We start from the raw sequence: 27,297 nt of genomic DNA on the forward strand, positions 1-27,297 counted from the left end.
TTGCAAATATTGTTGCTATTGCAAATATTGTTGCTATTGCAAATATTGTTGCTATTGCAAATATTGTTGCTATTGCAAATATTGTGAAGTATCACCACCTTTGGTTTCAAATTTGCTTCCATATATGCAGTCTTCTTAAAATCCAAATTTGAGCCAAGTATTTAATCTCACACCTGGTTAAACACCAGTGAACCATCTTGGGATGTTTCATGTTAGAGATGTGATATAATTGCAAGTTGATACTGAAAACAATTAGTTTTGTGACGTAAATAACAACAGATAGTGTGTATTTCCTGTCAGTCAATCTCTAACTGAGAAGTAAAATTACTCACATTGTCTCGCTGATCATAGTCAACTGAACTTGACACCGACGTCAGACGTTCGTATCGGTCATGGTTTTCTGAATCCAGCGCTGAAGCCACACTGAAGAAGAGGAGGATAAATGTTTCTAACAGGCCATTACCAGCACACAATCACCTGACTAATGCTAATTAGTGTGACATGAAAGTGGCATTAAAAAGTACTGTGCAGCAGGCCTCAAAGATGCTGACCTTTCTACTTTGACACTGATATTCAAAAAAGGACTATATTTCAAATTGTTTTAATCAATATTTCTGAGTAGCAAGTCTACAGTAATTTGTCTTTACTTTGCCACTGAACTCTTACCGTCTCAATTTAACTGGTATGCTTAACAGCCAAGCAAATAGAAATACACTTGCGCACTTTGGCAATACCTATATTTTTAGATATAAATTTTTTTTTTTTTTTTTTTAAGAAAAAGTTCAGATTTAACTGGAAACAATATGTAGATAGGCCAACTAAAGGAAGGGGTCATACCAGACCTTGTAATGTGGAGTGAGCCTGGCCAAGTAATCGAAGTGTCAGTGGAGGAACATTTTGGGAACAGTGGCCATAATTCTGTAAGTTTTAGGATCGTTATAGATAAGGTTAAGACTGGTCCTTGGGTAAAAAGTTCCAAATTGGGGGACGCTAACTTCAACAGTATTAGACCAGGAATTATTTAATGCCAATCATTAGCATCAATATCAGTAATATATTTGGAGGAGATCACATGTCTTCTTTAGCCATGACTATTTAACAGGAAACCAAGATTAGGGAGACAAGAATGGGAGAGGTCTAATTTTCCATTCTGATTTTGCCATAATTCCCAACATTTTCCTCCGTAAATTCCTTCACTGTCGCTGAGTCAATATCCTGGAATTCCCTCCCTAACAGCATTGTGGGTCTGCCTACAGCAGATGGATTGCAGAGCTTCAAGGACAACTAGGGATGGGCACTAAATGCTGGCCAATCAACAGCTCAGCCCCATGAGTGAATAAGAGTTCTTTAATCAAGGCTAAACCCAATAAAACAAACTGTTAAGAAGCACATTTTCATTTATGGTGATGGACAGAACTACTTTCCTGGTTTTGAGCAGATTTCCTTCTCTCTCTGGACATAAGATGCATTGTCAAACTACCCATAAGATACATACATATGTCTGAGTAACATTCCATGGAAAGGAGATGAGAGGGGGGGGTAGGAGAGGATAGAGGCAGTGACATACCAAATTCAACTGTACAAATGCTTAAATCATTTTTTTCTTTCCAAAATTTTGCTGAGGTTTTCAATTTTAAAAATTGGTTTTATTTTTATAAACACAAATGAGTTTATTTGAAAGTAAGTACGTTACTAGTACTTTGGTGCATTTAACCATCAGGTTGAGATGGTTAAATAATAGTACAAACAGAACAAGCTAAAAAACTTTGAAAATTCACCAAAAAGGTTCTAAAACCTGATAATAAAATGACAACTGACAAACTTTCCTTTTTCAAAAATGTCCTTAAAATGTCAAAAAATAATGCTCAACTTTCAAATATCACCAAAATGAGATCCTGTGGGGACAATTCATAGAATAGGTCATTTGATGCACTCTGACCAACATGCCTCCTTCAAAAAGCAAAAAACAATTTCAGTCATTTGCTTTGAGACTCATTAGGCATCAGAGTGGAAATCAGCCACTACATTTGTCTAGTGACGGAGTACAATTAAAGGCGCAAAATGCTTTGTGGATTTGATAGAAATGACATTCTCTTTTCATTGTTCTGTTACATTTCAGCACTAAAATATTCTTGCACAGTAAATACAAAGCTAAGGCTCAATTGCCCAGTGACTGGACATCCAGCTGGATGGAATGGAGATGTCAGTTCTCTTTTGTTGGACTAAGATACCAAATACGTAAGGCCTGCTGACATACAAGACAATGCCACTTTAAGCATAGAATAATGTTGCCAATCACCACCATCTCTAGTAGTTCATCAGCTGGCATCACGTGCAACTTGAGGGAAGAGAAGAGAGGTTAGATAGGGGTTAAAATTCTCAGAGCCAAGGACCTTTGAAAACCACTGTCAACAGGTAGAGAAATGAAAGGCAGATGTTCAGTTGGGACTACCAACAAAATAATCAGAAATTCTGCATTCCAAATTGTCAATAATCAGGGGAATTTGCTTATACCTAACTAAGAGAATCTTAAGTCATCCTAACTATTCTACACGACTACTATTTGCATTAAACCCTGGTTAGTTCAACATATAGTATAATGAATTTCAGTCTACTCATTACACACTACAGGCTTGTGTTCTTCTGTCTTAATTCCACCAGAATATCACCACTTCCCAAGCCACAGTGAATACATGACCGGCTTCTCTGACCATGACCACCCAATTGATGTCTGCAAATATTAACACTGGCAAGGTCTGAAACTGAAATGAGGGCAACACTTAACTGATAATAATGGAATTTTATTTTGCTCAGAAATAGTGTACTAAATAAAACATCACTGAATGATACAAATGTTTTGTTCAATTTTTATATAAACATACAAAAAAAGGAACCACTGTAGGCCATTCAGCCCTTCAAACATGCTCCACCATTCAATACGATCATTTCTGCATATTTTTGATAACCTTTCCTCTCCAGAATCTACCTATATCTGCTTTAAAAATATTTAAATAATCTGCATCCACTGCCATTTTGAGTAAGGTGATTCTAAAAAAGACAACTTCAGAAAAAAATTCTCATCTGCCTTATTTTTCAGCTATGATCTTAGTCTTAGATTCTCCTTTCAACATCCATCCTGTCAAATTCCCTCAGAATCTTGTGTTTCAATTAAGACACCTCTGACTTTTCTATACTCGAGGATATGGATTAGCTGGTGTAGCCTCCCTTCAAGGCAATCGACTCATCCAAGTATTAGTCTAGTCAACCTTCTCCAAACTGCTTTCAATGCATCAACACCCTTCCATAAGTATAGTAAAAAGTACTGTACTCCAGATGTTGTCTCACCAATACCCTGTACACTTGAGGCATAATATCCCTATTCTTGCATTCAATACTTCAGACAATAAACATAACATTCTATTAGCTTTCCTGATTACTTGCTGTTCTGACACTAACTTTGTGATTCATGTACTGACACCCAGATCTCTTGGCATCACAACCTCTCACCATTTCAACAAAGGACTTGCAAAAAAAAAATCTGCCAAAATGGACAATTTGATACTTTGCCACATTGCATCCAGTTGGCAGATCTCTGCCTCTCAACCTCCCTGGACTTTTGTAGCTCTTTATGCCCTCTTTCAACTCACTTTCCTATTGTGTAATCAGACCATAGCTCCCTACAATTTACAGAAATGATTTGGATGAAAAATGTTGAAACCCTAGCATTGACTCCTGTGGCACACTGCTTATGACATATTGCAAGCTTCAAAGACCTATTTATTGCTACTCTCTGCTTCCTGTTAGCCAGGCAATCTTTTGTCCACGCTAAAATGTTACCCCTAACACCATGAGATTTTATTTTCCACAATCACCATTGATGTGGTACCTTATCCAAAGCCTTCTGGACATTTAAGCACAACACACCCACTGATTCCCCTTTATCTACAACACATTGCCAAATAAATCAAAGTAAACAATTTCTCTGATAAAACCATATTGGCTCTGCCTGATCACGTTGTACATTTCCAAGTACCCTGTAATAACACCTTTAACAATAACTAACATTTTCTCCACAACAGATATTAAGCTAACTGACCTGCAGTCTCCTGCTTTCTGCCTCCTTCCCCTTTTGAATAAAAGGGTTACATTAGCTTTTTTCCAATCTAAAAGGAACCTTCCTGAATCTAATGAGTTTTGGAAAGTTAAAATTAAAGCATCAACATTTAAGTATTTTAAGACCCTAGGATGAAATCCATCAGGACCTATGGTCTTGTCAACTTGCATTTTCAACAATTTACTCAGTATTACTTTCCTGGTAACTGTAGTTTTCTTGAGTTCCTACCACCCTCTCAATTCCCTATTTACAATTTCCGGGATGCTGCTTGTATCTTTTCTAGTGAAGGTCAGTGTAAAACATCTGACCAAGTTTATAGGGAATACCACCAATTGCATTGGGTAGTTGGTTTTTCCGATGCTGAATATTATTGACCAGGTATGAATGAGATTGTTATATAAAACCACATTGTAGAAGCATTAAATTGCAGGAAAGTCCAACTGAACATCGATGATTTAGAACAATTAACATGTTGTTTCAATACCAGGGTTGACCATGCAATAAATGCACCTTGTGAGAAGCTTCACTTATGTGCTACATAAAAAGGCAGAATTATTCATGTATTTGAAACAAACCTCAAGTCAACAGGAATTTCCACATTAGTGATGTCTGCATGGCCGAATTAGATTCTAGAAAGAGTTAAATGACAGTAGTATCTGCATTAATTGTCCTTTCATCCTTACTGCTCCTGCCCAACCAATCCCCAGTCTCACACCTGATACATTTGTCAACCTTAATTTTCCCAGCTTATTTTTCTCCAATTCAATTTATGATCTCCTTCCACCTTCCAATGCTTACTAATGTTACTTTTTTAAATCTTCTAAAATTTTGCTCTCAAAGTCTATCAATGTATCAATCCTTTCCCCACAATTGTTGCCTCTTAAAGGTCACTTCTCCCTGGAACATTCTGGAATGGCACTAGTGGTCATGTATCCCAAAACAGTGAGTGCCTTCAGTCTGGATTCTTCCCCCTTTACAATAACAAATTCAATTTAAAACCATAAATCAAGATTTTTACTGTGATAAAATTACTGGAACAAGGTAAGCTTGTAAAGTTTGGTTTATACCAGTGGTCAACTTGAGCATCATTTGCTATAACTCAGGAGCCCCAGTGGAGTATGGTGGTCTCTGCTGCATTTACTGCAGAGGAAGACAGTGGGCGAGAAAGGTGCACAATTCACTCGCCTCCATTTTTCCTAGGCTCCCATTTTGGCCAAACGTGTAGTTCCTGTGCCCCTCTTTCAATGACTGTCTATTTGCACAGTCTCCAGATAAAGGTTATTTGTTTGTGGTATTTCTCCTGCAGGTACCAAACTGAAGATCAAATTATAATGGATCTTCCTGTCTTGAAAGTGCATTAATTTGGGGGTGCATGTCTGAGTTGCACATTTGGCTTTTTTATGCATTGTTGCTTGTTAGTGGAGTATCAGACTCCGAACCGTTACAATGTCAGGTGAAAATGAGAAACAATCTAAACTTTTGTGCACCTTCTCAGTTCATTCCACAAGCTCAAAACTCCCACTCTTCTCAAACCAAACCTTCAGTATTTTCTCAATCATGCAATAACAGACTTGCTGCCTTTCTTCCCTAAGTCTATTGAGAGTCAGAGATATACAGAATGGAAATAGACCTTCGGTCCAACTTATCCATGCCGATCAGATATCCTATATAAATCTAGTACCATTTGCTAGCATTTGACCCATACCCCTCCAAATCCTTCCTATTCATAAAGCCATCTAAATGCCTTTGAAATGTTTCTGCACCAGCCTCCACCACTTCCTCTGGCAGCTGATTCCATACATGGAATGTATGAAAAAGTTGCCCCTTATGCCCCTTCTATATCTATCTTTCTCCTCTCACCTTAAACCTATGCCCTCAAGTTTTGGACTCTCCCAACCCAGGGAAAAGACCTTGCTTATTTACCTTATCCATGCCCCTCTTGATTTTATAAACCTCTAAGGTTATCAGCCTCCGACGCTCCAAGGAAAATAGCCCCAGCCTATTCGGCCTCTCCCCATAGCTCAAACCTTCCAACCCAGGCAACATCTTTGTAAACCATTTTCTGAATCCTTTCTAGTTTCACAACATCCTTCCTATAGGAGGGAGACCAAAATTGAACACAATATTCCCCAAAGTGGCTGAACCAATGTCCTGTACAGCAGCATCACCTCCCAACTCCTATACTCAATGCACTGACCAATAAAGGCAAGCATACCAAACACCACCTTCACTATCCTATCTACTTGTGACTCCACTTTCAAGGAACTGTGAACCTGCACTCCAAGGCCTCTTCGTTCAGCAACACTCCCCAGGACGTTACCATTACGTGTATAAGTCCTGCCCTGATTTGCCTTTCCAAAATGCAGCACCTCACATTTATCTAAACTGAACTCCATCTGCCACTCCTTGGCCAATTGGCCCATTTGATAAAAATCCTATTGTACTCAGAAGTAACCTTGTTTGCTGTCCACTACACTGCCAAACTTATTAAGCATACCTCGTATGTTCGCATCCAGATCATTTATATAAAATGACAAAAAGTAGTGGGCCCAGCACCAATCCCTGTAGCACACCGCTGGTCACAGGCTTCCAGTCTGAAAAGCAACCCTCCTCCACCACCCTCTGTCTTTACCTTTGAGCCAGTTCTGTATTCAAATAGCTACTTCTCCTTGTGTTCCTTGTGATCTAATCTTGCTAAACAGTCTGCTCAATCCTCTTTGTTACTTCAAAAACTCAGTTAAGTTCGTGAGACACAAGTTCCATGATCAGTCCTTGCCTTTCCAAATACATAAATCCTGTCCATCAGGATTCTCTCCAACAACTTGCCCACCACCGATGTCAGGCTCGCAGGTCTAAAGTCCCTTGGCTTTTCCTCACCACCTCTTAAATAGTGGTACAACGTTAGCCAATCTTCTAGTACCTGACCTGTGGTTGTCGATGTATGGGATATTCTAATGTTGAAGGTACTAAATAGTTGTAGGTCATGGCAGAAGGCAAGAAAAACTTCACTGGTTCAAACAAAGTACTTCAGAACAAGTTATATTAAGGTTTGGATAGATTAATGAATTTAAAATTAACTACAGCTTCTCACATGGGCAGTATACAGTGAGCACTGAGAGACTTGATGCTATTTTATAGCGACAAAGTCCATTAACTATACATGCCAAAGGAAATTAAGACACCAGCAGCACCCTCACCATTTTATTTTAATAAACATTAGTATCACCTCAACCCAGAGATCATGTGAATGAAAAAGATGTTAATATTGTCACAGATCATGGGAGAGGTAACTAAAACGGAAAGAAAAACAAAAAACATACTATTCCCGCTCTTCTGCTCGATGTTTTCCACGTCTCTTTCTAAAAATGTAAAAGAAAATTCTTAAAAATACACAAAAGGAGAAAAGTTCAATTTTAGAACTGGTAAGCTGCTGAAAGAACTTAGCTCAAAGTGGGGAAGATGCGATGGTTTCTCTTTCCATGCTGTTCTAACACTCAAGGTTGCTGCTTGCAATATTAAAGTCTAATGCAAATGTTTATCAACATTGTGCATTGAAGGCAAATCTGACAACTGTATTGTAATAGTAAGCAGCTAATTGGCCCAAAAAGCACATCCGCTTCCATTTAAACATGAGGACAGTTATCTTTTTGAAAAGTTGTTTTCATGGACAATTTTTACTCCAGCTCCAACTAAAGGCAATTTATAAAACAGGTCTTTTCACAATGGTAACAATAAACAAGAGAAAAATAATGATTTGCAACATGATCCAACGTGCTCCCTAGTGGTGATCCAACAAGAGCTAGAGAGAAGGAACGCATTGTGCCACCAGGACAACTACTGGCAGACAGTCGCAAATACACACTAGAGGTAAGCAATTTCAGAATCATTGGATAGTACAGCACAGGGGGCCACTTAACCCATTAAGTCTATGGCAGCTCTTATCAAGAGAAATCCAGTTATTTTCATTAGCAAATTATTTAAATAAAGATGATATAACTGCCTGAGGTAATGAGTCTACCAAGAATTAAAGTATTTAGAAACTGACCACTCACCTGTTCAAAAATACCTCAGGAGGATATTTTCTGAATACTGCAGGTGGAGGCTTAGCTTTTGAACATCAATGATTCATGAAAATAAATTGGTTGCACATATTCACATGACCTGCCTTTAGTTCTAAAAATAGCATCTCAGTCAACCTATGACTGCAGCCCAACATAATGGAATGATCTGGTTAAACTCAGTGCATATAACCGAAACAAAATGCACTCCCAATACTGCATCTGAAAACTTCAATCAATCACTTTAATCAGAAAAATAGTGAAACAAACTTTGACGGGACAGTTAACGGACAATAGATTTCAGACTGTTGTCCTGTCTTTTAGCAACTTTTAACAGAAATGAAGCTGAATGAGGCAAATGAAGGCAACTTACTAAAGACGTATAAGAGGAAGAAAACTGGATTAGTTACTAGGTGAAGGTGGTGCCTAATAGTGAATGGTGAGAATCAGTATTAATTTGGCATTACTAAGAACTAATTTATGTGGAGGAATGAAAATCTGCAACTAGATTGCATATTACAAAAATATCAATATAGAACCACTATACAATTCAGGACACCATTTGGGGGCAGCACGGTGGCTCAGTGGTTAGCACTGCTGCCTCACAGTGCCAGGGACTCAGGTTCAATTCCACCCTCAGGTGACTGTCTGTGTGGAGTTTGCACATTCTCCCCGTGTCTGTGTGGGTTTCCTCCCACAGTCCAAAAACGTGCAGGCTAGGTGGATTGGCCATGCTAAATTGCCCGTAGTGTTCAGGGGTGTGTAGATTAGGTGGGTTATAGGGGGATGGGTCTGGGTGGATGCTTTGGAGGTTCAGTGTGGACTTGTTGGGCCAAAGGGCCTGTTTCCACACTGTAGGGATTCTGTGACGATTCTAATGATTTCTATGAGTTCATAATAGAAATATCCAATCAGCTGTTTACATTAAATATCTGGAAGTACACTGAAGGAATTTAAAAAAACTGGTAAGCATAACAGCTAAAACAGCATCTCCTGAACAGAAGAAAAATAAAATACCTGTATTTGAATGGATATAATCCATTGGACAAGGCAACACCACCCAGAAAACTGGGGCTGTCCATTTTTAAGTATTACATTCCAAATACTAAATAAAACAGTTTGGCAACTTAAACTGTATCTTCAAAGCTCTGTGCCAAGTCTACTCTTTCTTTAAAAATGAATTCCATCGATATTTGCATTGGAAATTGGAAAAGGTACTGAATGTTAATGTAGTTTTATTGTTTCCCAATTAATGCTTCAGCAACCATGTGCTGATTTCTCAGATCACAATGGTAATAGAGGTTTTGATAAACTTAGTTGATTCAAGCGTGACTACAGGTGAGTGAGGAGAGAGAAACAGAATTAGATGTATCCATGACATCCGCAGTAGTTGTTTTGACAAGAGCACATCCTTGAGGGTGACACAGTTAAGAGGGAATTTTATTTGTAAGAAATTTTTATGGATGCAGAAATGGACAGTTCAAAGAAAAAGGCACAAGAGAAATATTGATTTTGAAGCTACACAGTACAGGCCATTGTTTTATTTTAAATCATTCACAGGATGTAGGAATTACTTATTGCCTATCCCTAAATACTATCGAGATGATGTTGGTGATCTGCCTTCTTGAACTACTAGGATCTTCACTGTGTAGGGACACCCATAATGCTGTTGAACAGGATTTCTAAGATTTCGACCCAACACTAAAGGTGATAATATATTTCCAAGGCAGGATGGTATGCATTTTAGAAGGAAACTTGCAGATGGTGGTGCTTCCATGCATCTGCTGCCCTTCACCTTCGAGATGGTAAAAGTCATCAGTTTATAGAAAGTGGTGTTGGAGGAGCCTAGAGTTATGCAGTGCATCTTTTAGACGGTATACACTGCAGCCTGTGCATCAGTGATGGAGGGAATGAAGGTTTTAATCTTTTCATTTTGGGATTTAGGCAATGCTGGATGGGATAGCATTAACTACCCATCCCTAATTGCCTACAGGAGTGTTAAGAGTCAACCATACTGCTGGGGGTCTGGAGTCACATATAGGCCAGACAAGGAAAGGACAGTAGCTTCCTTCCCTAAAGGACTTTAGTGAATCAGTTTTTCCTGACAGTCAACAATGGCTTTATGGCCATCATTAGCCTTTACTCCAAATTTTTATTGAATTCAAATTCTATTATGTCATGGCAGGATGTGAACCTGGGTTTCTAGATTAGTCCAGTGATAATACCATTAGGGTATTGCCTCCCTAGAACACTGGAGGGAGAGAACATGCCAAGATGGGTGCCAGTGAAGCCGTACACTTTGCCCTGGACAGTGTCTAGGTTCTTGAGTATTGTTGCAGCTGCATTCATTCAGGTCTATGGAGAGTTCTTCAAGCACACTCCTGACTTGCTTTGAGCAGAGGGGTAGTGAGTCACTCACCTTAGATCATCCAGCCTCTGACTGGCTCTTGTAGCCAGAGCATATCGCTGGTTCAACTTAGCTCAACTATCCCATGCCAATGTTTATGTTTCACTTTGCCAATGCAACTGCACAGATCAAACTGTAATGGTTTGCAACTATCAGATGATTATTGGATAGATGACATGGCATGACAGAGAAAGAGATCGACATAGCAAGGAGATTTACTTGGTCTTCCGCTCATTTGGCCATTGGAAAACTTAGCTTGAATCATTAGCGAAAAATAACCACAAAAAAGGTACGAGGAATTTACATGATTATATTGGACGATAGTCAAAGATGAACAAAGAATACAATGGTTTTTAAAAAAGGTTAGAGCAATTTCTACTGCAGTCAGAGTTCTAGGATAATAATGTTGAGAATGAACACAGGAACAAATTTGTTAAACCAGATTTGGTAATTAATTTACAGCCAGCTAGAATTCAAGTTTGTGTTTCATCTCTTCACTAATTCAAATGCCATCAGAATTGTGCAGTTATTCTAAAACTGTTGCTCAATTACAATCAATGCAGCAGACTTTATAGCAAAACTGAACACTGAAAGCAGTTTTATTTCTTGGAAATAGTCATCCAGCACAGAAACAGGACCTTCAACTCAATTGATCCATGCCAACCAGGTTTCTGAACTAGTTTATTTGCCTATACTTGGCTCATATCCCTCCACACGTTTCCTTTCCATATACCTGTCAAATGTCTTAAGTATTGTAATCATACCTGCTTCTACCACTTTCTCTGACAGCTCATTCCATATACACACCACCCTCTTGTGCAAAAAAACGTTGCCCCTGAAGTCCCTTTTAAATCTTTCCTCTCACGTTAAACCTATGCCATCTGGTTTTGGACTCCTACCCTGGAGAAAAGGACCTTGGCTATTCACCCTATATGCTCCTTATGTTTTTATAAACCTCTACAAAGTTCACCCTCAACCTCCTATGCTGCAGTTGTGACTCATCTAATTACTGAAATGTGAACCAACTTTTAAAAGGAGACAAACAAAGCTTTTGACAGAGGAGATTAGGTTTATGGCTTTATTTGCTGGACACACTTGGTTTGGAAAAGTTGGGGCCTATGCACTAAAGGTTGCCTACAACATGCTGCAGCAGTTGCTTTGTTTTCCAAGTTACTTCATGCAGTGTAAATACTTCAAGTTTCATTAAGACTTTCTCTTTTCTGAAAGGCTAATAGACATTAAAACAAGCTGTAGAGGTAGCTCTCCCAATGATTTGAGACTTTTGGGAACCTGAGTATGTTCCTAAATATCAGTATTTCTACCTATCTTGTAAACCCTGAAAGCTCAATTTCTATTCAAAGACTTAATTCTACCTGGCTTTCCATCCAAATGGAACTACTTCCATCACTCTACAGTGGTTAACAATTCAATCTCAGGAGGAATCTTGGCAAATCATGAGAAGTTATCCAATTTTATGCATGACCCACAGGAGTGTTTTTTTTAAAAGAAGTGTCACCTCTGTAGAAGCACATTGTCTCATTTGTGCTGTGAATGTGTTTATTTGTGATCAAGGACAATAGTTTTATTCTGCTATATAGCTTAGTTGTTAACCAGTTTTTCCATTTATTATAAACTAAACCTATTCTTTAAACAAGTCAATTTTGAGTTCATTAAATAAACCTGGCAAAATACTTTTGTTCTGGGTAACAAAACTACTGAAATGAAGCAACTAACCAACCAACCAACCAAGCAATCTACTAATTGAATTTAAACATTTACAATAATGGATTTTGGCTGACGTTCAGCAAACCCACTAGCAATTGAGTACAGAGAAGGGCCTTGTATTCAAGGAAAGTATATTAGGTTTTTACAATGTGCCAATTGCTGAAAAATTGGAAGGTCCATAGTTCAAAATACTTTCAACTTGAGTTGCACCCACATTGGAGGCCAAAAGCAATGCAGCTTACTAGAAAATACCAGTCAGGCAAAATGATCATCTATGTGGTTCGCTGGATTCGCATAAAAGGAAGATCTTTGTCTCATTTTGTGTTATTCGTGTATAACAGCAAACTGAAACTTGTGTCTCAGGATGCTATACGTTCCTAGAAACTCATCTTGGGGTTCAATCAACCCCACAGCTGAATTTTTCTTCTGAACTCTATCTACTGCAATAAAAGGTAGAGGGATTTGGCATGCACAATATTTGCATGTAATTCAATAGATGAAGCAGATGTGGAACGGTTTCCTTATAAAGCAAAAAGAATTATAATGTAGGTTTGGAATGAAAACAAGTCCCACTTGCTATACTCAATTTGAGCAATACAACAGAATCAGGTTTTGTAATTGCACCCACGTCCTACCTTACATTTGGCCGGATATATGAACTGCTACAGTGGAGTTCGCACCACAGGCATTTTTGAAAAATATTAGCAATCTCACATCTGAAACAAATTCTTCATTGCCGAATGAGGAACGATCTTGGAAACACAATTTACATTGCAAATTGACTAAGACTTGTGTAGGGAAAACAAGGGATTGCAAGTCACTTGTTACCTGTGCAACTATACAAAATCACCTCCAATGCTTATGGACTTAAGCTGGCTCTCAATTTTATGTTCTGCAGGAAAATACCTTCCCATCCCTAGTATGATGATTTAAAAAAAGTCCAGCACATCAGTGCAAAAGCTAAGGCTGAAACACATTAGCAATCTTCAACTAAAATGCTAAGTGGATGTCCCATCTCAACCTCCTCTAGAGATCCACATCATTACTGCTGGTGGTCTTCAGCTAATTTGAGTCACTTCATGTGATAAATGAACACTCAGAAGCACTGGATACTGCAAAGCTATCAAGAAGATATGGAACAGTTTCCATATAAAACAAAATTATAAATGTAATTTTGGAATAAGTTTCTGAACTCTAACATTCTGACAATGGCATCGAAGCACTCCAGAGCTTGCCATGTCCTTAGCCCATCTGTCCCAGTTGTAGTCTCAGCTACAACATTGGGATATATGTGACAACATGGAAAATCACCCAGGTACATGTTCACAAGCAGGGGGACAAATCCAAACCAGCCAATTATCATCCAGTCTATCTCAAGTAATGAAAGGTGTCCTCAAAAGTGCAATCAAGCAGCACTTGCTTTGCAATAGCCTGTTCTTTCAGTTTAGGTTCTGCCAGGGCCACTCAGCTCATGACCTCATTGCAGCCTTAGTTCAAACATGGATAAAAAAGCAGAATTCCAGAGGGGAGGTGAGACAAGAACAACAGCCCTTGGCTGTGTAGCATTAAGGATTTCTAGCAAACATACAATGGGAAGTGGGGGGGAACTCTGCTGGTTGGAGGTCATACCTGGCACACAGCAAGATGGCTGTGAACACTGGATATCAGTCATCTCAGTTCCAGGACATCTCTGGAGTAGTGCCTCAAGGTGATGGTCCTGGGCCCAACCATCTTCAGCTGCTTTATCAATGATCTTCCCCACGAATTCAGAAATGGGACTTGAATATAAGATTGCAACAGCTTTTTAAAACAAGGATATCTTAAAAGGTAAGAGAGAGGGGCAGAGTGGACATTGGATCCCTGGGAAATGACACAAGAGAAATAGCAATGGGAAACAAAGAAAAAGCAGAATGAATAGATAATTTGCATCAATTTTCAGTGGAAGACACTAGCAGCATGCCACATCTTAGAGTCAGGGCAGACGTAAATGTAGAGATCATCACTAAGGAGAAGGTACTGGGGAAGCTGAGAAGTTTGAGGGTGGATAAATCACCCAAACCAGATTGCCATTCAAGGATATCACCATCACTAGATTCCCCGACAATAACCATGTGGGGCCTACCACTGACCAAAAACTGAACTGGACTAGCCATATAAATAGTGGCTATAGGAGTAGATCAGAAGTTAGGAATACTCTAGTGAGAAGGGTTAGGGTTAAGTTACCCCAATCCTAGTTTTCTTAATCCTCAAAGCCAGTTACAAAGCTTGAGTCAGGAGTACCATGGAATACTCCCCCACTTGTCTGGAAGAGTGCAGCTCCAACAACCCCCAAGAAGCCTGACCCCAAAGGAAAAACAGCCCATTTAATTGGCATTTACAAACAAACATTCATTCCCACCACCACTGATGCTCAGTAGCATCTAAAAGATCAATTCAGAAATTCAATTCCTTAGACACTTTCATAGAAGAATAGCAGCAGATACATTGGAACCATCTGCAAGTTCCCATCCAAGCCACTCACCATCCTGAACTGTAACAGTTCAAGGTGGCAGCTCATCACCTTCAAGGACAACTAAGGATGGACAATAAACACTGGATGAGCCAGAGATGCTCGAGCAAAAACAAAATCCTCCGTTCATGTTAATATCTCCAACAGCATGAGCCTTATCTTATTAGGTAGTCTAGTCTAATGTGTGTACCTCAGCAAATGCCTTAGGACTATAAGAAATAGTAACAGGAGTAGGCTGTTCGGCCCCTTAAAACTGCTCCACCATTCAGTAGGATCGTGGCTGATCTGGCATTCACATCCACTTTCCTTTCCTTATAAACCCCGATTCTTCTACTGATCAAGAATATACCTCAGCCTTAAATATGCAGAAGGACTCTGCTCCCAGTGCTCTGTGGCAAGGAGTTATAGAATCATACAGCACGGAAACAGGCCCTTCAGTCCAACTCATCCACGCCAATCAGGTTTCCTAAACCGAATTAGTCCCATTTGCCTGCGTTTGGACCATAAACCTTTCCTATCCATATACATGTTGAAATATCCGTAGAAGATAGGAGCAGGTGGCCATTCGACCCGTCGAACCTGCTCTGCCATCCATCACGATCATGGCTGATTGTCCAACTCAACAGCCTAATCTTGCTTTCTCCCCATAAGCTTTGATCTCATTTCCCCCCAGTGCTATAGCTCACCACCTTTTAAATACATTCATTGTTTTGGCATCAGCTACTTCCTGTGGTAATGAATTCCACAGGCTCACCGCTCTTTGGATGAAAAAAATCAGAATCCCTACAGTGTGGAAACAGGCCCTTCGGCCCAACAAGTCCACACCGACCCAGAACATGCCACCCAGACCCATCCCCCTATAACCCACCTAATTTACACATCCCTGAATGCTATGGGCAATGGACAATTTAGCATGGCCAATCCACCTAGCCTGCACATCTTTGGACTGTGGGAGGAAATCGGAGCACCCAGAAGAAACTCACGTAGACACTGGGAGAACGTGCAAACTCCACACAGACAGTCGCCCGAGGGTGGAATCGAACCCAGGTCCCTGGCGCTGAGGTACCAGAGCTAACCACTGAGCCACTGTGCCGCCTTATGTCTCATCTCCGTCCTAAATGGTCTAACCAGAATCCTCAGACTTGAGAAGATTGGTTCTGGACACACCCACATTTATCAGAACTGCAGCGAAAACAGTCGGTTGGTCAGTCAATCTCTCAACTGTCCCGCCATCAGCCTGGTAAACCTTTGCTGAGCTCCCAAGAGCAAACTGTCTCCAAATGTCTTAAGTTTTGCAATTTTACCCTCCTCTAGTTCCTTTGGCAGCTCACTCTATATACATATCACCCTCAAAGTTGCACCTTAGGTCCCTTTTAAATCTTTCCCCTCAACTTAAATCTATGCCCTGTAGCTTCGGACTCCCCTACCCTGGGAAAAGTTCTAGGTAGTAGTTATCAACTATACACTTTCACTTACCACTTTGTTAAGGCACTGGCATGTGAAAGAGTAATCACTTACAATAGAAGATAATACGTATCTGGATGGTTTCCAAAGACTCCCTACTTGAGAAATTTCTCCTCACTAGTCCTAAATTTGTGCCCCTTTATTCTGAGCCTGTGTCCTCTGACACTAGACTGTCATGAAGGGAAACATCTGAGCATTTACCCTGCTAATCCCCTTAAGAATCTTAAATGTTTCAATGAGATCACCTCTTATTCTTCTAAAATTCCAGTGAGTAGTAGAGTCCCAATCTGTTTAATCTTTGCTTGCAAGACAAGCTCCCCCATACCACAGATCATCCTAGTGAGCTGCCTCCAATGAAATACTACCTCTCCTTAAAGGACGGAACCAAAACTGCTCAGTACTCCAAACGTGCTCTCACCAGCACCTTGCACAGTCACGGTAAGTCTTCCCAACTTATATTCCAACCCACTTGACACAAGGGCCAACATTCCATTAGCCTTCCTGATTACCTGCTGCACCTGTGTGCTGGCATTTTCTTCATGCACAAGTATCCCCAATCTAGTAGCATAGCAGGTTTGTTTTTCTCTATTTAAATCATACCTGTCCTTTTCTCCCTTCCAAAATATGAGCTTAATATTTTCCCCACACATTCCTTTTGTCAATTTGTTACCCAATTACTTAATATTAATCTCTCTAAACTTCGTATCCCTCTTGCAACTAACCTTTCCACCCATTTTTGCATCGTCTGCTGTTTGGAGGAAGCAGAATGATGCCAAAAGTGCAGATTCAATTCCTGTGTTAGATGAGGTTACCATGAAGGTCCCTGCTTCTCAAGCTCTCCCCTTGTCTGAGGAGTAGCAACCTGTAGGTTAAACCACCATCCATCATCTGTTTATAATGATGATAGAGTAACCCTATGGTTCTCTGGGATTATGGCAACTTTATCTTTAAACTGAGCATAAAGGTAAATAAAATTTGGGAATAATCATGAAGGTAAAGCTTAAAGTATATTTTTGCTTTTTCATTACTATCCTGGACTAAATTTTTTAAATTTACATTAAAAACTTTCAATTCTATCACAATTAGCAAGGTTGAGGGGCAATGAAATTGAGAAAGAGCTGATAATGTCAGCACTGCAAATCATGTTTGCTTTTGAACTTAAATATTTATCTATTACTCACCATGCAAGTGAATAAACTCATTTAATCTGCAGAACATTTTTGATATTAGGTAAGAGAACACAAACTGAAAACACAATGTAAATGGCAACATTCAGGGTCTGGTTGAGTGTCTTGCGTGTATTCCAAGCCGGATCTATTGCGTAGACACCTCAAAAAAACAACACAACCTTACGATGTCTTGATCAGCTCATTTAATGCCAATGCTATTCAGTATTTTTCCACACTTGGTCATTTAACGTTGTTACACTTGATCAATCTGCACAATCCTACAGTTATGAACTTCTGAATGGAATCAAGTATGAGCAGCAAGAGTTTAATTAGGGTCAAAATGAGATCATAACTTAGGACAAGGACTGACTGTTCTATGAAAGCTGACATTAATGAGTTGTTTCCTATAGTGTCAGATTAGCTTTTGTTAACTAAGCTGGTGGAACTGGCAGATTGGAGGTAGATGAACGCAATGTGGTGAATTGCAAGGTATTCATTTTGGCAGGAGAACATCGGAGAGACAGAGCACAATTCTAAAATGTGGTGCTGGAGCAGAGGGATCTGCACCACAAGTCAGTGAGGATGAAAGCACAGCTAATAAAGTATACAGTATCCTGGACTTTATTAACAGGGGCCTAGAGAACAAGGAGCTTACGTTGCACTTGTATAAGACATTAGTCTGGCCTCAGTTTAGAGTTCTGCATCCATTTCTCGATGCCACACAGGGATGGATATGAAGGCATGGGTAAGTCCAGCAAAAATTCATGAAATGAGGGACTCTTCCTTAGAGAAAAGGCAACTGAAAAGAGATTTGATAGAGACATTCTAACTCTCGAGGAGTCTGGATGGAATAGATAGGGAACAATTATTCCCTTAGGTGGATCAAGAACCAGAAAGCTCAGATCTAAGGTAATTGGCAATAAGTGCAAAAATGATGATGCAAATCTTCACCCAGCAAGTGGTTAAGGCATGGCTGCACTGTTGGAGAGTCTGGTAGGAGGTACATTCAATGCTTGCATCTAAAGAGGGAGTTAAACCGCTTTCCATAAAAAAAGGAATATGCAAGGTTATCAGGAGAATGGGTGGAGGTACGGGCTAAGGAGTGGCAGATGGAGTTTTATCTAGATAAATGCAAAGTACTGCATTTTGGTAAGGTAAATCAGGGCAGGACCTATATACATACTATTAGGGTCTTGGGGAGCGTTGCCAAACAAAAAGACCTTGGGGTGTAGGTTCTGGCACCAGAGGAGCAGGAAAGCTGATGTTTCAAGTTGGGACCCTTCTTCAGAAACGGTGAAATCTTCATTTCTGAAGAAGGGTCCCGACCTGATACGTCAGCTTTCCTGCTCCTCTGATGCTGCCTGGCCTGCTGTGTTCTTCCAGCTCCATACTGTTATCTCTGACTCCCGCATCTGCAGTTTTTGCCATCTTTGGGTGTAGGTTCATAGTTCCTTGTTCCTTGAAGATGGAGTCACAAGTAGACAGGGTAGTGAAGGTGGTGTTTGGTACAGTTGTCTTTATTGGTCAGTGCATGGAGTATAGGAGTTGGGACGTCACGTTGCAGCTGTACAGGACAATGGTTAGGCCACTTTTGGAATACCATGTTAAATTTTGGTACCCCTGCTATAGGGCAGATGCTGTTAAACTTGAAAGGGTGCAGTAAAGATTTACAAGGATTTTGCTGGGATTGGAGGGTTTCAGCTGGAGGGAGAGACTGGGGCTACTTTCCCTGGACCAGAGGCTGAGGGGTGACCTTATAGAGGTTTACAAGACCACGAGGGGCACGGATAGGATGAATAGGCAAGGTATTTATTCCAGGGTGGGGAAGTTGAAAACTAGAGGGCATAGGTTTAAGGTGAGATGGGAAAAATTTAAGGTACCTAGATGGCAACTTTCTCAGGAGGGTGGTGAATGTCTGGAATAGGCTGCCAGAGGAAGTGGTGGAGGCTGCTACAATTACAACACTTAAAAGGCATCTTGATGGGTGTTTGATTAGGAAGTGTTTGGAGGGATATGGGCCAACTGCTAGCAAGTGGGACTAGATTAATTTAGGATACATGGTCAACATGGATAATTTGGACCAAAGGGCCTGTCTCTGTGCTGTACAACTCTGACTCTTAAGTCAGTGTCCAATTTAGAAACAAAAGGTTACATTGAAATTAGTATTCATTAACATCAACAAAACAGAAGTTGCTGAAAAAGATCAGCAAGTCTGGCAGCATCTGTGAAAAAAAAAAATGTCAGTTAATGTTGTGGGTCCAGTGACCCTTCCTCAGAACCCACAACATTAACTGACATTTTTTTCATCACAGATGCTGCCAGACCTGCTGAGCTTTTCCGGCAATCTCTGCTTTTGTTCCCGATTTATAGCATCCGTGGTTCTTTTGGTAGTTATTCACTTTCACACTTCTGTTAAAGTAAAGTAGTGAGAGGTACTGTTATGCCACAATGTTCCAGACATTGGATAGAATGTAGGCAGGGATGATGGCAAATTGGCAGGACAAATGTAAAGTCCTGCTTAGAACCCAGCCACAGTACTGCATTCCATTTTGAGCAATCCAGTTCTGGAAGATCTATTAACCCGGAATGCCAAAATCCACCAGAAAAGTTTACCAAGGCTTAAAATACAAGCAATATGCACTTAAAAACAAATTAAACTGCTGATGCCAAAAACAAAAATCAGACATTGCTGGCAAGATTCAGTAGGTTTGGTAGCATCTGTGGAAAGAAACCAGAGTTAACGTTGAGTCCATTGACCTTTCTTCAGAACTGGAAGTTGATGACATGGAACATGAAGTTGATCTGTACTCCTTCGAATTTAAGGTTGAAGGGGTGATGTGATAAAGTTCTTGAAAACGATAATGACATTTGATAAGTTAGATGCAAACCAACACCCTATTTGGCTAGAAGATCAACAAGGGGACAAACATAAGAACATATTTAGCCTTAAATCGAATAGCTAGGCTATTCAAGAGTGAACTAGGAAACAATTTCACTAAAGAAATAGTAGTTAATTCCTCTAGAAACCAAGGATGATGTACTAGCTGCAATTTTCAAGGCTGGAATTGACATTTTTGTTTAAGGGAGTCAAGGGACATGGAGGAAAAAAAGGGTAAAATAGATTTGATATACAGTAAGATTAATTAATTTATAAAACTTGTTACATTAATTTTTATAGAATAAAGGAATAGAAAATAATGTTTTTATTGTTGACAAAAAGCCATTGGAAGATTTAAAAAAGTACAGCCACGCTTCATAAGCAACTGAAAAGCAGTGGTTAATACACTCGAAGCCATTACCTTTCAGCATCGGAAACTAGTGCAAGTCGCCCATAGTCCCAAGCTACCTTTCGCAAAATGGAGAACACAAACAGTAGTGCCTAAAACAAAAAAAAGGGAAATAAACTTCATGTTTGGCACCCAAGTATATTGCATTCCACATTCAATAATAGCGGTGTTTGCTGACACTAGTTCACGCACTATAGGCCACTTTAAAATCATGCACATGCATTTAAAGAGTTTTGGCCAACATAGATTGGGACTGAGGGGGTGGGGGCATTCAGGACGCAGGAGGGGAGGGTTCTCCCCACCCCTCTGATCCTCTCATGCACCCCACAACCAATTCCTTCCTCCTGTGTCCAGACTCTCCACTGCTGAACCTGGTTTCAAAACTGCTTATGCTGCAAAGAGGTCACACATGTTCTACATGTGATAGCTAGAAAATGCACACGTTTCTAACACATTAACATGTATAGTTGTCTGAAATTATGGGGGTCAGTAGATACTGCCTTCAACAACAGCTGTAAAAAAGGCAATTCATACTATAAGACCCTCCTAATTTATGCTGTAAATGAGTTAACATCTTAAGAATTGTTGAATTCTGTGTAACAATTTATGCATGCTCCTCCAGACTTAAAATATAGTCTTGCTAATCTTCAAGCATTGTTTGTTCACTGTACATATAAGAGAGGGGATTTGGACAGTAACTATTGATCAACTCTACTGAAAGAGTATGTCCCCAGTTAGCCCTTATGAGCTCTCCCATGTTTCACTGCAACTTAAATTGTGCCAGAAATTACTGGCACTATTCAGAACCAATGTACTTTGATAATACAACACACAGTAGTTTCATAGTTTGCAGATAATACGAGATTAGGTGGGAAGGCAAGAGGCGAGGATAACAAAACGTGCAAGAGGGATCTTGATATCCCAGGCAATGTCTGGATAAGTCTCCTCTGCACTCCCTCCAGTGCAGTCACACCCTTCCCTGTAGTGTGGTGACCAGGACTACCCACAGCACTTCAACTATGGCCTAACCAACGTTTTGTAAGTTCCTACATAATGTCTCTGCTCTTATAATCTATGCAATGACTGATATGTCCTGTATGCCGCCTTAACCATTCTATTAAGCCACTTTGAGACTGGTGGAGAAGCACCTCAAAATCCGTCTTCTTGAGCTTCCTTATGTTGTGTCACTCAGAGTTCTCCCTTGTTGTTACTTCTTCCAAAGTGCATCATCTCAGGATTTAATCTCAGCGGATCTGCACTGATCTGCCCAGCTGATCAATCCATCTATACATTTTTTTGCAATCTAAGATAGTCTTCTTGATTAGTAACCACCTTGAGGACGGGTTGTTTAAATTGGACCTATATTTGATTTGATCTATTATTGTCACATGTACCAAGATACAGTGAAAAGTACTGTTTTGCTTGCTACCAAGTACATTAGCTACAGAGGAGGTGCAGAGAGAAGATCAACTCTAATATACCAGGTCCATTCATAACTCTGATAACAGAGGGGAAGAAGCTGTACCTCCTGCCTGACGGAAGAGGGTGGGAGGGGTATTTGATTATGTTGGCTGCTTTTGAGGCAGCGGAAGTACACGCGGAGTCAATGGGTGGAAGGCTGGTTTTCCTGATGGACTGGACTGTGTTCACAACTAATTTCTTGCTATTTTGGGCAGAGCAGTTGCCATACCAAGCTGTGATGCATCCAGATAGGATGCTTTCTATAGTGCATCTATAAAAGTTGGTAAGAGTCATTGAATTAAGAAGAATGTACTTATTGAAACATACAAGGTTCTTAGGGGACTCGAGGGGATGCAAGTGGACAGGCTGTTTTCTTTGTGGCATCTGGTCCTAGACTCTCCCACAATCTCTCTAAGGGGTTCACATTCAAGGCAGAAGTGAGGAGGAATTTCTTGAGGGTAGTGAACCTGTGGAATATTTTATTTGCAGTAAGGGAATCAGTAGTTATAAAGAAAAAGGCAGGGAAGTGGTGCTGCGGATCAGATCAATTACTGTCTCACCAGATGGCGGTGCAGACTTGACATGAGCAGAAATAGGCCAGGATATATGGACAGGATATTTTTGCTTGTGGGAAAATCCAGAACTTTGAATCACTGTTTAAAAATAAGGAGTTACCAATTTATGAAAGGAGAATTATTTTCAGTAGGTCCTGTGACTTTCTTCCTCAAAAAAGGTGGTGGAAGCAGAGTTCGAGTATTTGACTTCTTTTTAAAAGGCAGGAGGTCAATTCATACAAGGAATTGGATGAAAGGTTATTGGGGATAGGTGGGCATGTGGAGTAAAATCAGCCAAAAGGATTATTTTCAATGACCCTGAAGAGTGTAATGAATTCCCACCTGCCTATTTCCCTAGCTGAAGCTGCAATTGGCACAGGTATTCTGGATTTCACCCTGGAGCACAGAAACATGTTATCTGTGTGGTCAAACAGGGTGGACTTATCTGCAGAGTTTTGTTTTTCTGTTTAGTATACTATTTATTAAGAGCTAACTCTTTTACAATGGCCTGCTCTTCCACTGTAAGGTTGAACTTTATTTTAATGTTTGGTGTGTTTTTATTCTTTTCTTTTTGACAGAGCATATTTTTAGGCAATAGTGTGGAGCTGGAGGAACAGCAGGCCAGGTAGCATCAGAGGAGCAGGAAAGCTGATGTTTCAGGTCGGGAAATTGACCCGAAACATCAACCTTCCTGCTCCTTAAATGCTGCCTGGCCTGCTGTGTTCCTCCAGCTCCACGTGTTATTTCTGACTCCAGTATTGGCAGTTCTTACTATCTCGGATATTTTTAGGCAAGTCTGAATACATAGGAGCTTCCTTGGCTACATCAAAGTGCCGCTATCACAAGTGTGGGTGGGTCCCTGCAATTCAGCTTGAGACTTTACTATATATGCTACATTGTTGTCATTGGTCAACTTCACCAGATGGTTTTCCAAGCCATGTGGAAAACTGTGCAAACTGCACACAGAGAATGTACTGCTATGTTTATCTGCGTTGTAACAGCCTGACTTTTGCCTATGCTACCAAAGCTTTGGCAATTATCTTGCTCACTGGGAACACATGTAACCGTCTACTTTCAGTGTCAGATTGAGTGACTGTCTGTAACAAATATTTATCATACTGTTTAAAAGGTTAATTAGCTCTTTACACTTTACACTATTACCCTATATTTTGAGAGGAAAATCTGGGCCAAGTGATTGTATACAAATATCTGTAGTGACAAGAGATGCTCACAAACATACATGTTTAATATACCAATCCACACAAACATACCAAAAAGCACATAAAATCTAGTGCAAGAACTGTAGGAACTCCTCCAAAGGGCAAACCCTGCAACACGGTACTTCTTATCCGAGCACTATAGCAGTATTCCTTAGTCGAATTACGGATAGTAGTCACAACGGAGCCGATTGTTGCTTGAAAGTTGGAAGTCATCTTTATTACTTCATTATTTTATCTGTAAAGTAAGACGAAAATACATTATTGGCACCATAAACACAGTCGTCATGACTGAGGAAGTCAGTAACAGAAGCAAAAGCCAGACAGGTCCGCCATCATTCACAGCCACCAACTCAATGTGATTCTAAATCGCTCATAGTGCTGTAGGAAGTCCTTCCACTGCATGTTTCAAATGCAGGAGTTGTGAATACTGAAGGTTGTGTAATCACTGGCAAATAGTCCCATTTTGACTTTATTATGGAGGCAAGGTCATTGATGAAGCAGCTGAAAATTCTCTAGCGTATCCATCTTTTAGACTCAGGTTGACAAAGCACATACCAGGTTTCTGTTCTTAAAAATTATTATAAACAAATAGTTGCTTACCTGTAGCCAGAATCTATGAACTCAGCATATAAGTGCTAGTTAAAACTCTAATGCACTAAGAAATCACACCCTCCACACAGATGAAAAAAATTGGTGTTATGTTTGGAGGGAAAATCTGGGAAGAAGTTCAACAGTCCCTGTTCACAGGTTTGTTGAGGAACCCTTTTAGATGGCTAGGATTTGCTGCTCCTCAGTCTCTCTCCTTGTAATTTTGCTTGCTTGCAGCAGGCACAGAATAACTGGTTCACAACTTTTAAACTTACTTCTTGGTTAAAACCAACAGCTCACATAGTAACTGGTGAGGGAAAATAAACTACTCTCCTCAGCAGGATTTTGTTTTGCACTGCAAAAGGATATCCTTTCAGATAGGCAAATGCTTCTGGTCATTTCATTCGCACCCACAAGCTGGGATTCAGTTACATGCCTCTTAGATTAAATTGCATCTACTTCAATGCAAGAGGGCTGACAGGCAAGGCCGATGAATTCCGAGGCACTCCTCACTCCATGTCGTGTTCCAGCCTGACCGGTCTCTTCAGCTTGCTATTTCTGATCACTACCTCTTTCCAGCCTCATACTTGCCTCCCTGCTGTTGAGCATCCCACCCTCCTGCCAATCTAGTTTAAACCCTCCCTTGTAGCACTAGCAATCCACCTGCCAGGATATTGGTTCCCCTCCAGTGCAGGTCCCTCCTGAATAAGAGCAAAAATAAAGTTGCTGGAAAAGCTCAGCAGGTCTGGCAGCATCTGAGAAGGAAAAAAAAACAGTTAACGCTTCGGGTCCGGTGACCTTCCTCAGAACCCTCCTGAACATGTCACCTCTGCCCCAGAAAAGATCCCATTGATCCAGGAATCAGAAGCCCTGTCCCCTGCACCAATTCTTTAGCCACGCATTCACCTGCTATATCCTCCTTACCCTCACTAGCATATGGCACTGGAAGTAATCTGGAGATTACCATCGAGGTCCTGGTTTAATGTTTTTCCTAGCTCTCTATAATCACTCCGCAGGACCTCATCCCTATTTCTACCTACAGCATTTGTGCCAACGTGCAGTGACTTCTGGCTGCTCACCCTCCCGTGAGAACATTCTGCAGCTGCTCCAAGACATCCTGGGCTTTGGCACCCAGGAGGCAACACACCATCCTGGATTCCTGTTTGCGGCCACAGAATCTCCTGTTTGCACCCCCCTATCTATCGAGTCTCCTATCACTAAAGGTCCTGTTTATCTTTATCCTTTCCCAAAATGCCCCAGAGCCAGTCACAGTGGCACCGACCTGGCTACTACTGCCTTACCCAGAATAATTATTCTTTCCCGCACGCTCCCCCCGACCCCAATAGTATCCAAAACAGCATACTTGTTTGAGGGGAATGACCACAGGGGATTCCTACACTGTCTGCCTCCTCCCTTTGCCTTTCCTGGTGGTCACCCAGCTGCTCTCTGCCTGCATCTGACGAAAACTCTCATCTATGATGCACGCTTCAGCACAGATCCTGAGTGCATCCAGCTCCAGCTCCCCAACCAGTGTATTTTCCAGCAATTTTCTGTTTTTCTGATTTCTAGCATCTGTTTTTTTTGTTCGGTGGAAACAGAATTTGTGCCATAAAGCCCTGAACAATATAATTTCAAGAATCTAAGCTATAGTAGCTATTTTCCATTTGATTCTCCAGGTGAAGTCAGATTCTCTTTGGTTTCCTAAACCAATCAGCTCAAAGAGCAGACTAAAGGTATTAGTCTACATCACGCAGAAATTTATAATTAGCACAAGATTGGACATAGGACGACTTCTCCTTCATGTTTGCTGATAATAGAATATAGTTTCCTATACTTGAACTACCTGGAATGGGATGTTCTATGATTATAGAAATCTTTTTACAGAAGTCAAAAGGAAGAAAATTGATCAAGTTTGTAATTTTATATTTAACTTATGCATAAAACTTCAGAGGGTGCCCAGTCTTGAGGGTGTTGTGTCATTCAGTTCTCATGACTGTTCCACAGATATCTTTAAATTGATCTGTTATGACAGACTTCTGGAGCAGCTGGGACTTGAACCCAGGCCCTCTAACCTACAGCTATAGTCACTGTGCCATAATACCTCTGTGGTTGAACTAGATCATTATTCCACCCATAGCTTGCTTTCCAACAATACCCAAGAACCTAGGTTTCATTTCAAATGAAGTCTCTTGTTCTGGATCCAAGCACCCAACAAATAATTCCATTCTAAATTTTTAAAACACATTAAACACTTCAATTAGATTGCCTTCAAACTTCTATATTCAAAAAAGTATTTGACCTACATCACTTAACCCTTTTAACTCTCAAGCAAGGAACTGGTTACTTGTGTAATGCATGTTTCTTGGTGCAATCATGTATTTATCTATTCCAGCCCACACCTGTTACATTTCTGAAATACTGGTCAGGACTTAACTCAATGTGCACACCTCAAATTTTACTGGCTGGAATATCTATATTCTCTGAAAGCCTGAGCAGCAAGTGTACACAATGGTATAGATCTTCCCAGCTCCAGACATACTCTGAAAGATGCAACCTGAAGTCCCAATGTAACAATAGGTGGTAACTGGCAGAAAATTTAAACTTCCTATAGGCAACTACTGGAATAGTCTGAAAATATACAATTTCACTTTAGATAGAGGGCTCTGACCTATCAAAAATGGATATCTAGGGAATTAAAAACCACCCCATGTGGGGCAACTGATCCTTCACCTACTTCATGT

The 27,297-nt window shown here is 40.3% G+C and overlaps 1 protein-coding gene across 11 annotated transcripts in view; it reads right to left on the reverse strand.

Annotated features, from left to right (window-relative positions):
* LOC109928772 (CSC1-like protein 2) overlaps positions 1-27,297 on the reverse strand; it is a 213,172-nt gene that overhangs the window by 104,146 nt on the left and 81,729 nt on the right. For 7 of the 11 annotated variants that reach the window (XM_048596481.1, XM_048596488.1, XM_048596487.1 and 4 more), the window contains 4 exons: positions 24,020-24,203; positions 20,746-20,825; positions 7,435-7,473; positions 333-423 (listed from right to left, as the gene is read on the reverse strand). In XM_048596481.1, coding sequence (XP_048452438.1) covers positions 333-423; positions 7,435-7,473; positions 20,746-20,825; positions 24,020-24,181 — 372 coding nt within the window. In that variant the 5' untranslated portion in view covers positions 24,182-24,203. The remainder of the gene's footprint in view (positions 1-332; positions 424-7,434; positions 7,474-20,745; positions 20,826-24,019; positions 24,204-27,297) is intronic. The other 4 variants (XM_048596491.1, XM_048596486.1, XM_048596490.1 and 1 more) reach the window with 1 other exon arrangement.

The sequence above is a fragment of the Rhincodon typus genome, chromosome 5 (genome assembly GCF_021869965.1).
Source record: "Rhincodon typus isolate 14 chromosome 5, sRhiTyp1.1, whole genome shotgun sequence".
Lineage (NCBI taxonomy): Eukaryota > Metazoa > Chordata > Chondrichthyes > Orectolobiformes > Rhincodontidae > Rhincodon > Rhincodon typus.